Source organism: Sminthopsis crassicaudata, chromosome 5, assembly GCF_048593235.1.
Source record: "Sminthopsis crassicaudata isolate SCR6 chromosome 5, ASM4859323v1, whole genome shotgun sequence".
NCBI lineage: Eukaryota > Metazoa > Chordata > Mammalia > Dasyuromorphia > Dasyuridae > Sminthopsis > Sminthopsis crassicaudata.
In genome coordinates, this window is record NC_133621.1 from 86046430 (window position 1) to 86062051 (window position 15622).

The following is a 15622-nucleotide window of genomic DNA, read 5'->3' on the forward strand; positions in this document are numbered from 1 at the left end:
TATTTCACGGTGGTCAAATTTTTATTACCTCATTTTTTGAAATAATTTTTTGTTTGTAATTTATTTGTATATATGTAACCTCTGGAGTAATGAAAAAGTAAGACAAGTCTCTTAATTTCAAAGAATTTATAGTTAAAACCATTCAGATGCAGGATACACAGTTACTAAAAGAATTAGAAAGGAAGAAGGAAGAGTTGGAATGATTGATGAGCTCATATTTCAATGATTGTGTTTCATAGTCTTAAATAGATTTATATGTATGTTTGTTTTCTCTTAGTTTTCTTGTGTCACTAATTTAAAATTAGAGATTAGTACTTCAAGTTTAAAGATTGGATGGAATCATTGCATCAATATATGTATAAATATAACCACATAGCACTTTATCTCATATGAAAGTAAATATGAAAAGTACCCTGTGGAATGCCATAGGAGATTTAAAAAAAATAGGATATTTTAAAAATAAAACTTAATGGACATTTAATAGTTGTCTTTGACAGGAATCTTTCAGAAAGAGGAGGATCATGTACTTTACAAGTATATTGATTGTTTTTATCTTGTTACTTTTATTAGAACTTTCACGTGTATTTTAAAAGCACATTAAAGAAACATAGTACAGTGGAAAAGAATATTGATTTGGAGTTAGAATTCATGGGCAAAGTATGTTTCTGGCTTCAGTCTTCTATCCATGAAATGAGATTAGCTTAGATAACCTAGTTCTAAATTTGTGATCCTAAAGTCTGGTTGAAAATTTTGGGAGATTTCATATGACCTTGTGAAACTTTAATTTTTAGAAGTTCCCCTTGTTTCTTGGTTTAAGAATAAGAGTTAACTTAGATTTTTTAAATTAATTTTTTTTTCAAATGTCAGGTATTTTTTTTCTGTCTTAAATCTTCCCCCACCCCCCAAAAAAGGAAAAAACTAAACAAACATAGTTAAGCAAAGCAACTTTCCACATTGGGAATGTGGAGAAAAATGTGTGATAACTTCTGATTTGAAAGTTGGCATGCATGAGGTTTAAAAGCTAGCACTCAAAAATAATAAACTATTCCTCATCTGGACACTACATTTTACAGAATACAGATAGACAGTTTTGAATTGAAGAAAGTAGTAGCACTGTTTGACCATAGTTAAAGTGCTTTGTTTTGATCTTAATACATTTTAGAAAGGACATTGACTTGTTGAAGGGCAACCTAAAGATTAGAGCACTCAAAATTATCATAGTTTCATTGAAAGAATTAAAGATGGTCCAGAGAAGAACTTGGATTATAATTATTTTTCTTTAAATAATTGAAGGATTGATTTGTAGAAGATGATGTTTGTTTATTCTGCACAGTTGTAGAAGGCAGATTTCAACTCATAAAGTATTTCCTAATGATTGGAGCTGTCCAAAACAAGTCCACTTGTTGAGGAAGTTGTAGAGACAGTATGCATGTGTCCAATGGAAGTTGGACCAGATCTGAAGAGGTTCTACATCTGCATTACACAATGATTAATATTTTAAGTATACAACTATCTTTATAAAAAGATATTGGTATCTTTTTTTTGTGGGCTTTTGGAAGTTCTCTCTTATAATCTAAGATTAAAAGTTTATATTCCATAGTTTAGTAAAAACTATTTCTATAAATCTTGTTATAAGATTATCCTTTCTTAATTTTAAAAGGTAATTACAAAAACTGTCTATACTTAATTATAAATGGTAATTATTTGAAGTTCTTAGAAATTTTAGTTACTTGGAAAGAATATTCTATATATGGTATATTTTTAAATCTAATCCTCTTTATGCAGTTTTCATTCAACAAATGGAGTCTTAGGGAAATATATATCACACCTATCATGGTTATATATGACATTTTCAATCTAGTTGGAGAGAATGTGAAAAATTAACAATGCAAGAGGTTTTTATTTTCATTGAATGGCACATTCATGACTTTGGATTTAGAGGAAGTACTATGGGAATAGAATATATGGAGAGACTTCATGGAAGAAGTAAAAGTTAAGGATGGCATTCAAGGATTGAGACTTAAATTCATAGCAGTGTTGAAATGATTAAAACAATTTTTTAAAATTGTAAAGTACCTTAATATTTTAAGAACCTATACAAATGGAAATGTATATGGATACCTTACTCCTTAAAGGTTTTTGATTTGACAGTAAAATATTTATTGAATAATTGAATGAGACTCAAAACAAACTACTTACTACAGAATTCTATTTATTGAGATCCCAATGTGGTAAAGAAATTTAAAGGTGAATAATCAAGATGGCATAGATCAAAGGCTGGACTTGGATTCAAATCCTGTTTCTATTGCTGCTATTGTGAAGTGGGGCCATCCTCCTGCTTAACCTCTCTGGACCTCAATTTCCTCATTTGTAAAGTGATAATTGGACTAGATGACTTGAAATGCCCTTTGTATCTCCAAATCTATGATCGAAGGCATTTGATCTTGAGATGGTTTTAAGCAATTTATATTTTTTCTCTCCTTTCTCTCTTTAATTTGATTCATTCGCTATAAATGGTGCTTTAAAGGTTATTTATCAGTGAAATTCTGGTATTTTCACAAAATACTGAGAAGAAAATGTATCTAAAAAAAAAAGTCTGACCTTGAACATGAGAATATTCTCAAGTAAAACAGTAACTGAACTGTTTCATTTGATTTGATTACTTAGAGATTATAAATACAGGCTCAAAAATACTTCTAAGACTGTCTACATAGTACTTTATTCTTTCAGGAGTATTTGTTGAGCGTAATTGATATGTAATGATTTGTGATATTTAATGATTCAATTATAAAATGTACTAAACAGGTTCATTTTGTTAGCTAGAAAAATTGTGTTGTTAAAAGGGGCTTACTTTCATGTGTTAAGACTCAAATTTGCTGATTCTTATTCAGAAAAAAGGGTTTTATCGAACTGTCATGATTTATTTAAGTGAAAAATGAAGTGTACTGCTTTATTTCAGTGCAGCTATTCTTTTTCTAGGTTATCCAGTTTTTGAAAGCTGGAAAAGCTAAGGAAGTTTCCTATAATGCACTAGCTTCACATATAATTTCAGAAGATGGGGACAATCCAGAGGTTGGAGAAGCTCGTGAGGTCTTTGATCTCCCTATAGTAAAAGTGAGTAGTAAATTGAAATTTTTGTATTTATTTAATGATGAATAATTTAGACACATATATTAAAATCTAAATATGATTCTTCTTAGGGCCCATGTAGTAGTACCAACCTTATATCTGAAGCCTTTTTAGTAATTAAATTTTGGTTGATAATGACAGTATACCAAATTCTACTAGGTGGAGATTCCAGTGTTAACCACTGGACTCCTACATTACTTGTATTGTAGATTATACATAGGCTTGGGGAATTCTGAAGTTACTATTTCATAGTTTCATTCCAATTCAATGCATGTTTAATAATAATAAACTTATATATGTATATGTTTAAACATTATGAATTATATGGTTGTGAATATTCACATTTTACAGATAAGGAAAATAGCCTCAGGTGCCTGACTTCCCCAAAAGACTGTTCATTATAACATACTGCCTCTAAAATGCTGGAATGGGATACAAGCCTATACTAATTTACAAAAAAAAGAAACTATTGAATTTCAAGTCTAATTTAGTCATCTTGATATATTCCATGTCAAGCACTCTTTCTGCTTTGTCTTGGACAGTATGGTTAACAATAGAAGAGAATAAGAAGTTAAATTGACACTGTCCCTAGCCTCATGGAGTTCATCAATTTTTTCATGAAATTCTTGGTGAACTGCCTATTTTTAAAATCACTTTTGAATAAGAAAACAAAAATGTCCACTTATTCTTTGCAGCTGACCCAAGCCAAAATTTTCATTTGGTTCACCTTTTCTTTCCTTATAGTAAAGAAATTTGTTATGGAAAGGGAACATGCAGTCCAAGTCCAGAACCAGAAATTATGTCATGAAACACATTTTTATTTCTCTAATCATAGTGTTTCGATGTTAGAAAGGAGATGCTGTTCCCCCTGGACTTCAGGTGGAAGGAAAGGAATCTTACCCTAAGATTACTTTCTTTATGACTCAGTATCAGGATAATAAGAGGGAAATAATCCTAACTTGAGGCATGGGCAGAAGAGCACCCTATTTGCTACGTTTCTCATCTGGTTTGGGTATCACAGGTATGACTTAAGATTGGTGAGCATTGTTTAGCATAGGACATGGTTTAAAATTCCTCAAGGCTAAGTTATATTGAGAATTTGGTTTAGAGTCATTGCCCATAGCTTAAGCAGATATTTCATTGTCTGTATTTTTTTGTTTGTTTATTTCACTAACACAGATAACTGAGAATTGACTATCTTTTTGCTATCTATGTGTAGTTAATAGAATCCTGTGTAGTTAATAATAGTCAGTTAATAGGCATTTACTAAGGACCTGTAGATTAATAGCTTTCTTTCTGCCTTTATTTGATTCACATTGACTATTTAGCTTTCTGGATCCATACTGTTATTTTTGTTACCTTCTATTTAGATTGTGAATAAACTTGTATATATAATTTTTTTGGCTTTTTTTTTTTTTTTTTTTTTTTTTTGTCCAAGAATGTGAACTGCTTGAGGGCAGAAACTGTTTTTTTTTTTTTTTTTTTTTTTTTTTTGTTTGTTTGTTTTTAAATATCCCCAGCACTTAGCACACTGCCTTGCATATATTAAATATTTGTTGAGTGATATATCATTTCCAACACAGTTTAATTTTTAAGCTCTAAATTCTAATTGTAGTTCACTCGCTAATTGTCATTGGACACTAAACATAATTTTTTTGTCTGTAAAGTTGGAATTATAATAACATTTGTTTATGAAGATAAAAAGTGCAAGGATATGAAATTATTTAAAAAGAGCAAAATTTCAATGGCATCAGTAAAGCATTAATTTTTGCTATGTATTTAATTTAATGAAAACTTCTAAGTTGAAAGCATTACTTTTTAAAAGCCATAACTGAATTTTTTAAAAAACAGTGCTTTAAAGTTAAGGCACCAAAGAAGTTGGTTTTGTTTGTTTGTTTGTTTTTTTTTTTTTACTTAATATTCATTTGTAAAATTTATTTATATTTGATTCTACAAACTTAAAATTTTTAAACTTTGCCTTCCAGGATTTCCACCAGTTAGTTTTATCCCCTCTGCTTTTTATTTTGCTTTAACTCAGCTTTTCTTGATAACTTGCCATAATTTTTCTTCCCCTTCCATATTCATTCTTTGTCTAGATCATTTTAACTTCGTTGGAGTAGCTTTCTTTTTGCCAGTGCTATTTGTTTTTATCATATGAAGGATAGCTGGATTGTAGGGAAATTCTGCTATGCTTATAAATTTATGATGAAAACTACAATAATATGTAGTTGGACATCAAATTTTATTTTTCATATATACCATAGTTCCTGATGACAAGTTTCTTAACTTTTCTTTTTTTTTTTTTTTTTTTTTTTTTTTTTTTTTTTTTTTTTTTTTTTTTTTTTTTATTATATATATATATATATATTTTATAATATTATCCCTTGTATTCATTTTTCCAATTTACCCCCCCTCCCTCTATTCCCTCCCCCCGACGACAGGCAATACCATACATTTTACATGTGTTACAATATAGTCTAGGTACAATACATGTGTGCGAATATCACTTTCTTGTTGCACAATAAACATTAGAATCCGAAGGTACATGCAACCTGGGCAGACAGATATTAGTGCTAACAATTTTCATTCCCCTCCCAGTGTTTCTTCTCTGGGTGCAGCTACCTCTGTCCATCATTGATCAACTGGAAGTGAGTTGGATCTTCTTTATGTTGAAGATTTCCACTTCCATCAGAATACATCCTCATACAGCATTGTTGTTGAAGTGTACAGTGATCTTCTGGTTCTGCTCATTTCACTCAGCATCAGTTGATTTAAGTCTCTCCAGGCCTCTCTATATTCCTCCTGCTGGTCATTTCTTACCGAGCAATAATATTCCATAACCTTCATATACCACAATTTACCCAACCATTTACCCAACCATTCTCCAACTGATGGACATCCATTCATCTTCCAGTTTCTAGCTACAACAAATAGAGCTGCCACAAACATTTTGGCACATATATGTCTCTTTCCGCTCTTTAGTATTTCTTTGGGATATAATCCCAGTAGTAGCGCTGCTGGGTCAAAGGTTTCTTAACTTTTCAAGCAACTTGAGGACAGGTATAATTTTCTGTTTTTGTCTTGGTATTCTTTGTTTATTTCTGACTAATAGGTCCTTAATTATTTGTAGTTCAACCAATCAGCAAGTTTTCTACTGTGTGGCAGGTACTGGGGATATAAAGACAAAAATGAAAATTCTCTGCCATTTAATAGTTGTAAAACACTTAATACTTACATAGTGGGCACTATCTAAATGCTTCTTTCTTTTTTTGCTAGCTTACACTTTATTGAGAGATACTATATGTATAAATAAGTGCATATAAAATCATGGTAGGATAACTTTTAGAGAAAATGCTCCAGCAGTTTGGGATATGGAAAGGCCTCATATAGAGTGGTACTTGGAACTAGTTTTAAAGGAGATTAGGGATTCTTAAAAGGTGGAGATGAAGAGGAAGGGCATTCCAGATATAGAGGACAGCTAGAGAGGTAGACTGCTGCCAGATAATAAGGAACCATTGTGGTTTATTGAGCAGAAATGTGAGATGGTTGGATTTGTGCTTTATGAATATCACTTTGGAACAAGTTCAGAGAAGAAAGGATTAAAATTCAGAGACTTTTTGTTTTAAGTATAAGAAATAGCCCTCTACTTAAAAGGAAAGGAAGGTAGTAGTATAGGGGATTTAAAGGGAAATGGCTTGGAAAACTATGCAGAATCTGGTAGGCTATCAATTGGCCAAGGATTGCTGAGTTGATGATCTAGTCAGACCTGAAAGAGATCAAAGGGAATTGACCAATTGTTAAGAAACAAATTGGAAATCTTTGAAAAAAACCTTTGTCAAGTTTGACATAAATGTGCTCCATGTTTAACACTGGGCCATTAAAAATTGACCTTGAATATGACTTGTTCTTAGTTGTGCATACATAACATCTAGATGTTTTGTTATTATTTTAAGTGCTTCTTAGAAGAAATGTTAGTGAAATATTAGGTTTTATTTTTGTTATAAATTACAAAAAAATTAATTTCATTAATTTTTCTTTTCTCTTTTAGCCTTCCTGGGTGATTTTATCTGTTCGGTGTGGAGCTCTTCTGCCGTATCCTTTTAGGGGATAAGGGAGTAAACATTGAATTTGAAATGATAGTAAATTCTTGATTAAAAGACTTTTTAGTTTGGAATTAACTTCTACTTTTCAATTCCATTTCCTAAATTACCCATCAAGTGAAAATTGTTAGTTATGTAATGGTCATTACCAGCTTAAACAAGAGACAAAAGAAAACAAAATCAAACTAGATCACTGATTATTTATAATTTAATGGAATATTAGATTAGGATAGAGAAGATAAAAAATTGTTGAATTTGGCTATGTTCAATTTTGTTTTATGCCATCTTTTAGTTATATTAGCCAAAAGATTTATAATAGTGATTTGAATGGTAAAATTTTATCTTATCATTTTTTCCCATAGTTTTGAAAGAATTTCTCCTAACTTCTTATATCTTAATAATATGGAAGCTGGTGTTTGTGTTGTCTTCTTTGTAGTAAAAAATGGATTTTGTTAATATTTGTTACCGAATTCCCAATGTTTCTAGCTCTTGTTATGTAATTTCCAACATAACTCTTCATTGCTTAAAAAGAAACTACATCTTCAGTTTATTGCCTCCTCTCCTTATATGACTCTTTGTTCACGTTTAACTTCCTTTAGTGTCATATTTTCCTTCTTAATTCAGTTAGCTCTCACTTCTTCCTCCTGTTCTGTTACTAATCTTTCTTGTGATCCTGATCCCACTCCTTCCTTGTATCTACCCCCTGGTCTGTTTATAATTCTGTTCTTGATGCTTCCTTTTTAACTGTGGTGAATGTTCTTAAAAGAAAATCCATTATATGAAAATTTCCATAAAGCACAATAAATTTTAGAAAAGATTATTTGAAAGAAATATCTGATACTATAGGGAAGGCATAAAGTCAAAGGTACTTGACTGGAAAGTTTTTAGAGATCATCTGATCTACCATCTCCTAACTTTTAAGAGTTTAGTATCCTCTCTATAATTTAGATAAGATAAATGAGTTCCACCGAGATTATGGCTTCCTCAAGTTGTATGTAGAGCATAGACTTTTAGAGCTTAGAGGAAACTTAGTGATCTCCAGGTCTAACCTCTCGCTTTAGAGATGACAGCTTATTTAAGTGCATTCTGTAGTCCATTGTAATATCATAAATAGAAAGAGAAAAGTCAGTTTTCATGTGTAAATTTTTATAGATGATTTTATAGATGATTTTAAGAGGCAGCTTGATGTACTAGCTGTATGTACATGCATGTAGTGAGTTAGTTCTCTGTCTCATCATCTGGAGAATGAAAGGATTGGACTTGATATCCTTAGAGGTTCAGTCTAGTGCCAAGTTTATGATCTGATAATTTAAAATTGACAAAACAAACATATCTTTAAAGGTGATTCTTCTTAAAGTCATTGAACCCAGATTAGTAGGAGAGCTCTAGTTCAAGAATGATTCTTACCCTCCGTTTGCCACTTATTAACTATCTGGCAATGGGGAGTTAAAAGGTACTTGGTTTGTCTGGTGCTGGGAATACAAAGACAAAAATCATACTATCTATGCTGTCAAGAAATTCAAAGGTGGGGTTATATGTTACATATACATGTGTCTAGACAGGATATAAATGACAAGGTAATCAGAGGTACAAGCATTTTGGTAAAAACATTTGGTAAATAGATGATTCTTAAGGAAACTAGAGATTTAAAGGGCAGAAGCAAAGTAAGATACCATTGCAGACAGGAGATAAGCACTACGGTGAAATCTAGTGTTGTATTTGAGGGACAGCAAGTAAGTAGTTATGATTGGACCATTTAGTTTGTAGATTAGACTTCACTTTTATAAAGAGAAGCAGTTGGTATGATCTTTAAGATTGTTTCTGTAGAAAGATTTTATAATTGTATACCTTAAAAAATCACTAGAGTGAGTTTTTTTGGAAGTGTTGTATTGATGTGTCTTTTTTTTTTTTTTTTTTTTCAGTTGTCCAGAAATCATTTGGGCTAATGAGCCAATTTCAGTAATGGCTATATTTCTCATGAAGATTCTTGAGGCAGTAAAGAGTTGATCTTCAGGCTATTTGTTGTGCTAAGATACTCTAGGATTTGCTTCTGATAGGATTTAGGCCCCTTTGATCTCAGAATCTCTGGAAGGGAAAAAAAAAACTTGAACTGCTATATTGGAGGATCAGATCTTCACTATGTGGAGCTCTATGTCTTGCTACTTTTTTTTAAAATAAGAGGCCTAGAATTTGAAACAAAAGAGCTTGAAATCTCAATTGTGTTTCTTGACTTCCTATATCGAAATAAGGTTTCGCTACTTTTCTCCTTGGTGAAAGAGTACTTTTCAGAAATTATCCTTTGAAAATTAGAGATGCAACATTATTTTGAAAAGCAATTTTTTTTAGTAGAATTTTTGACAAGTATCATAGAAGCTTAGTTCACCCCCCTTCATTTTGTATATTGAGTCTTATGATACCTAAAGTCATACAAGTATATAATGACAGATTTCAGAATAGAATCCTGATCTCTTGGTTTGTAGTCTAAGCCCTTTTGGTAAAAGTATCTGAATAATAGTATTTTCATCCTCCTCCTTCCAAAATCTATTCTATTTAATGTGTACTTTAAAAAATTGCCACACTCCAATTTGAAAAAGCATGTACTTATTTTTGTATGTATATTGTTAGGATTAAATTTATTCCACGGGCTGTATAATTCAATTTTTATAGCAGGTAGGAAAGTGGCTCAGTTTTGTAATTTGCTTTATAGCTAATTTAATTAGTTCATAAAATGAAGGAATTCGATGTTTATCCCCCCTCCCTTACCTATCTCCATGCTATATTTTCTCTTATTGTACAAGATTCTGCTCTTAGACTTTCATTTTTACTTAATCTAGTACTTGTTCACTGTGGCTGAACATGCCTTTTTGCTCACCCTCAACCCATTTCTTCCATAAAGACATTTTAGGGGTAATTTTTTTTTTGTTGTTGAAAGTGGAAAGAAAATGTTCAAACATTGGATGCTTGAAATTCTAAACATAGAATGTTTTGTTGCATTGTTAATCTTAATAGCTGTTATCCAGAGTGAATGGTTTTTCTCCAGAATCTTGTCAGATCTTTTTTGGAGTCACTGCCTGCCTTTCTCAGGTAAGCATCATTTTGAATGATTATATTTATAATCCTAATTTAACAGATTTCTGAGGATTTTTTTTAAACCTTTCTGAGATAATAAAAATCAAAAAAATTTTTAGGGACAATATTAATTAAATTGAATATTTAATATAAATTTGTTAAACATTTTACATCATAATTATAGTATTTTTAGTACCAAAATTTATTTATTTTTGCTGGGTAGGAGGCATTTTTAGGAGGAGAGCATTCTATATTAAATAACACAATAAATAAATTTATTATTGATTATTTGAAAATGATACATAATTCAGGCTATATAGCCAAGACATTTGAAATTTAGGAGATAAATTAGGCCTAGTCTAAACTCTCACCCAGTGTGATTTGAGAATTTTGTTCTAAATACCCAAAGTTCTTTTAAAAGTTGCAATTCTCCCTTTTCCTCCCCATTTCATGGAGCTCCTGAAAGCATTAGTTTTGAAAATATAGATAATAGTCCTGATCTATACATAAGCCAGTTGCTGGGGGTAAGGGGGGGGGGGAAGAGGGGGTTCTTTGATCCATGGGACAATTTAATTTTCTTTTAAAAATTATTAATCTGTATTTTAGACAATGAAAATTATGTGAACTGTTTTCATTTTAACAATTGTGGACTTGGATTTAAACTCTGTTTAAATTCTCTTTGGGGGCCTTTGGTAATCACTTAACCTGCCTGGCCTTTGGTTTTCTCATCTTTAAAATGAAGTAGTTGAGCAATATCTAAAATATTTTCCAACTCTAAATAGATGGCAATAGCATTATATCAACATATAAAATGTCTATGACATTAGTTATTCCCTCTGTTCTTCCTTCATTTTCCTTTGTCCATTTGGCTATATTTGTCTTGTAATGTGTGTTTATATTTTGTTTTTATGCTCTTAGGGTCTAGTTTTTTTTTTTTTTTTTTTTTTTTTTTTTTTTTTTTTAATTACTGTGTGTTTTTAGTTTGTTTTTGGAAAAAATTCCACTAATTTGTGTAGCGTGCTGTCGTCTCCAGAAGCTGTCACTGTCCAGACAACCTGAGTTCTCACCTAGTAATCCTAACAAATTTGCAGTTTCACCTAGTATACACTGGGCTTGTTGTTTTCCATCCTAAACAAGCATTAATTTTTTTTGGGATTTTAATCTTAAGACTTTGTCTAATACACGAATATTGTTTTTTTAAGTGTTGAAGTTAATAAAATTTTTATTTCTGCAGGTGAAGATGGTATTTAAAAGTGGCCATTTTGAAAGCCTTAAGACACCGTATTAAGCAGAGATAAATTGTGTCTCTTTACTAATATGCAATCTTTGCATTTATTGAGTTATTTCTAAAGCAGTGAATTGGATTTCTAAATTCCATATTCAGAAGTTCATCAAAATCCAAAAGAGAGAGATTTTGAATATACTTAGTGGACTTAGGAAGTTAGATCAGTTTAACCCCGATGAAAAGTCTAATAAGGGATGCTTGTCATAGGGGACACTGAGGATATATCAATTAAGAAATAATCCTTGAATCCCTGCTTCGTATTTCTTAGATTCTGAGGGAAAGGTATGTATATCAAATCCTAAGAATCAGGATTTGTAAGAACCTTTATAGATGAGAATGGACTGAACCAACAAGAATATGTTATATACATTTATTCTTGCTAAATTTCAGTTTTGGATTTGTTTTCAAAAGTCATTTACACATATCATAAAATATTCCAGACATGGTTTAATATTCATATAAATCTGGGAAGCTTAATGTACTACAGGTTCCAGGCTAGTGCATTGTGTAATGGTAGGTATTAAGCAAAAGCTTTTGTGATTATAAGCTATATTTCTAGAAATACTCTATCAAAATCCAGAAAAAGAATGGTTATGTTTTAATTTTTGTCCTTATCTGGAGTAGTGTGCTTAGTTCTCCACACTGCATTTTAAGTGAAATCGATTGTGCTTTTTTAAAGGATGGTGAACAAGATGGTGAAAAGTTCAGAAATATATCAGTTCAAGATTCTTTGAGGAAAGTAGGATTTTTAGCTTGAAGAAAAAAAATTGCTAGTGGGAAGATTATAGTGGACCTTGGAAATTATATGAAGTAGTTTGAATCTGATCTGATAAACTTTAGGGGGAACATTGTAGGTTTTTGAGTAGAGGAATGATGAGATTTTTATGAAGGCATTTGGTAGTGTTATTTATGCTAAACTGGAGGGAGAAGGATATTAGCTTTAAAAAATTCAAGTGAAAAAAATTGAAGGCTTGGACAAGGGTAGAACTTTGGTCAATAAAGGGAAAAATGATTAATTTTAGAGAAGAATTGAAATGACCCCCTACCCATTCCCTTTCAATAGACTACCTCTTTACTGGGGGGGGGGGGAGACTGCCTGTCCTTTCCCCCTACTCTACATTTCATGACTTTTTTACATTGTCCCCCATTCTTTTTATTCTAACCCTTGAAGAAGGCAGGGTATCCCTTCTTTTTGTTAAGAATAGACCCTCTTGTTATGCTTTCAATCTTGTTTATCTTGGCTACCTTGGAAATGTTGCCTCTTACTCAGTATATGCCCTGCTTACCCATTGCCTCCTTCCTTGCTGCTTAAAAGTATGGTTTCCCCATTGTTTAAAAATTTTTTTTGATTGGATCTTGCCATCTTCTCAAGTTATCATTCTATATCCTCTCTTTCATAGCTAAACTCTTAGAAAGAATCATATGCTAACTAAAATATTCTTTTCATCTTTACTGTTCTCTTTCTTTTCGGTCCCTAACTCCACCATATTACTACTGAGTGCTCCCCAGTGATTTCTTAACTGTTCAATCTGATGGCCTTTTCCCATTATAAACTGTGCTTGGTCTCTTTTTGCTTTTGTAATACTCCTCTCTTCTGGTTTTCTTCCTATTTATCTGATCATTATCTATTTCCCTACTATGTGGGATATTCCCTCAAATTCCTTTGTGGATTTTATTCTCTTCTCATCAGTTTCCATGATTAATTTTGTCATATATGATTCCCAAATTTTTATATATCCATGTATGCAATATAATCCCAACTTCTACCATGAACTTCAATCCCACATTGATAATAGCTTCAACAGAAAATTTCAAACTCATTATATCAAAAACATCCTATTGTTGTTTTTCTTAAACCTCCCTTTGAGGATATCACCATTATTCAATTTAATCTAGATTTGGAACCTCTGTCATCATTTACTATATGGTGTCCTCAAAGTCTTAGCCATTATAAGCAGTTATATCTAAAAGCCACAATAATATTTTTGGAACACCATATATTCTACCTCAGTTAAATCAGTAACCAAGACATAAATTCTACCTTTACAGCATTTCTCATGATTAGTACCCTATCTAGAGCCCTCTTTATCTCTCATGGACTATTTTCAATACACTAATTGGCCTTTTACTATTTATTCACTTGCTTCTGCAAACTGCAATTCTGCCAAAACAATATTACTAAGGTACAGGTCTGATCATTTCATAATTATGCTAAAAAAATCTTTAGTTGCTAGGATAAAATAAAAACTCAATTTTCCCTGTGTAGTTTGAAATCAACCCATTTTTATTCACTTAAATTATATACTTCACACACACACTATAGTTGAGTCAAACTGAGCTATTTCTTGAACATACTGCTCCAAGCCCTTTTTCTATGCTTTCTTGCACTCTCCCTCCCATGCTTAGAATAAATTCTCTATCTCTTTTTAAGATCCTTAGTTTCCTGTAAAACTCAGCTCTTGAGCCAGGTACTTTGTGCCCCCAGTATGTAATATAGTGTTTTGCAGTGCTGTATTCAAGTCATTATTCAATTGAATTTACTGGTGAAGTGATTTAATCACACAACAGTAGGAGAGCTTGAATTAAATGGCTGCCTAATAGTAATACCCTAATTAAGAGTTAAACAAGAGTTCAGGTTGCTAGCATTATTTTCATTATACCATGTGTGATATAGAGAAATTCCTTTGTTATTTGTTTTGGGAAAAAAAATGTGAAATTGCAGGGCTAGTAGTTACTTTGTTTTCACACTTGGCTGTATGTAGTCTTGATTGGCATATGTTGTGTGGATTTGAGTCCTAACTCTACTTATAACTTATGATATGATCTTGACTTGTAATTGCTTTCTTTTTCTTATCCTTGGTTTTCCTACCTATGAGATGAGAATATTAAAATTTTGGAGCTAACCAGTCAAGTCTTGATAATATGTTTCTTTGGCATACTATCTATAATAGTTTTATAAGGTAAATTATTAAAGAGAACATGCAGTTCAATAAGAATTAATTTATGACATAATTTATATATTATTTTTGTTGGTAGCATAATATACCATTGTAGCAATAATATACTATTTTAAATTAATAATATCTTCAAGAATGATTAAAAAACAATATAGGACATTCCTTGATGCTTTTTGAGTAACAAATATCAGTTAAAAATTAAATGAAATATATTTTTTCTAAATTTTGTTATTAGTACTTTTCTTTGTAATTATTTAAAATTTAAACAAAATAATGCTAATAAAAGGATAAGGCAGAAGGATTTTCCTGCTGCATAGTAAAGATTCTACCATGAGTACCAGAAGTTGTAAAACAAGCTTTCATGATTAAGAAATGAGATTTAAAGGCAGCTATTAATGGAAAAACAGAGCAAATCAAGTTGTTAAGAATATGGAGAAATTCAGTGGATGATTTAACTGTTAAGGTAGGTATATTTAGATTTTAAGATACTCATGCAAGTGGATTTGTTTGTGGTTATATTCATTTTGAAAGTTGAGCACATATATTTTATATATGTCTTAGAAGTATAAAAGTTGAATTTAGATTTATTAAAAAATATATATATCATTAGCTTATTTCTCTTTATTGATATTTTATTCCCTAGTGGTCTAAATATTTTCTCCATCAACTCATACTTTTTGTAATTATTTGAAGGTCTTATTTCATTCTTTAATTTTATTATGTGACAAAAATGATAGAAAATTAATTGTGTAGATATATGAAAAGATAGTATCATTGCTTATTTTCTTCTGTCAATTTCTCAAACAAGATTGGATTAGTACTTTTATTAGGGTCTTTTACTGCAGGTTCTAGATATTTTCTGGTTACAGATATTTTTGGTCACTTAATATTTAACTTAACTATAAGCACTTAGCCAATTATGTTAATTTGAGAATGTTTATATAATTTAAAGAATCTTCCAATTGAATCTTCATTTGAACGATGAATTTTTTTTTTTTTTTTAAGAAAATATTTTCCTGTTTCACCTTTTAGGTTAGCAAAGAAGAAAAGTTTATATTTTGAAAGAGATGTTAATGCATAAA

At 31.0% G+C, this 15622-nt stretch overlaps 1 protein-coding gene across 2 annotated transcripts in view; it reads left to right on the forward strand.

Annotated features, from left to right (window-relative positions):
* PAXIP1 (PAX interacting protein 1) overlaps positions 1-15622 on the forward strand; it is an 80153-nt gene that overhangs the window by 2231 nt on the left and 62300 nt on the right. For both annotated transcript variants that reach the window (XM_074267338.1, XM_074267339.1), the window contains 3 exons: positions 2980-3114; positions 7178-7221; positions 10250-10313. In XM_074267338.1, coding sequence (XP_074123439.1) covers positions 2980-3114; positions 7178-7221; positions 10250-10313 — 243 coding nt within the window. The remainder of the gene's footprint in view (positions 1-2979; positions 3115-7177; positions 7222-10249; positions 10314-15622) is intronic.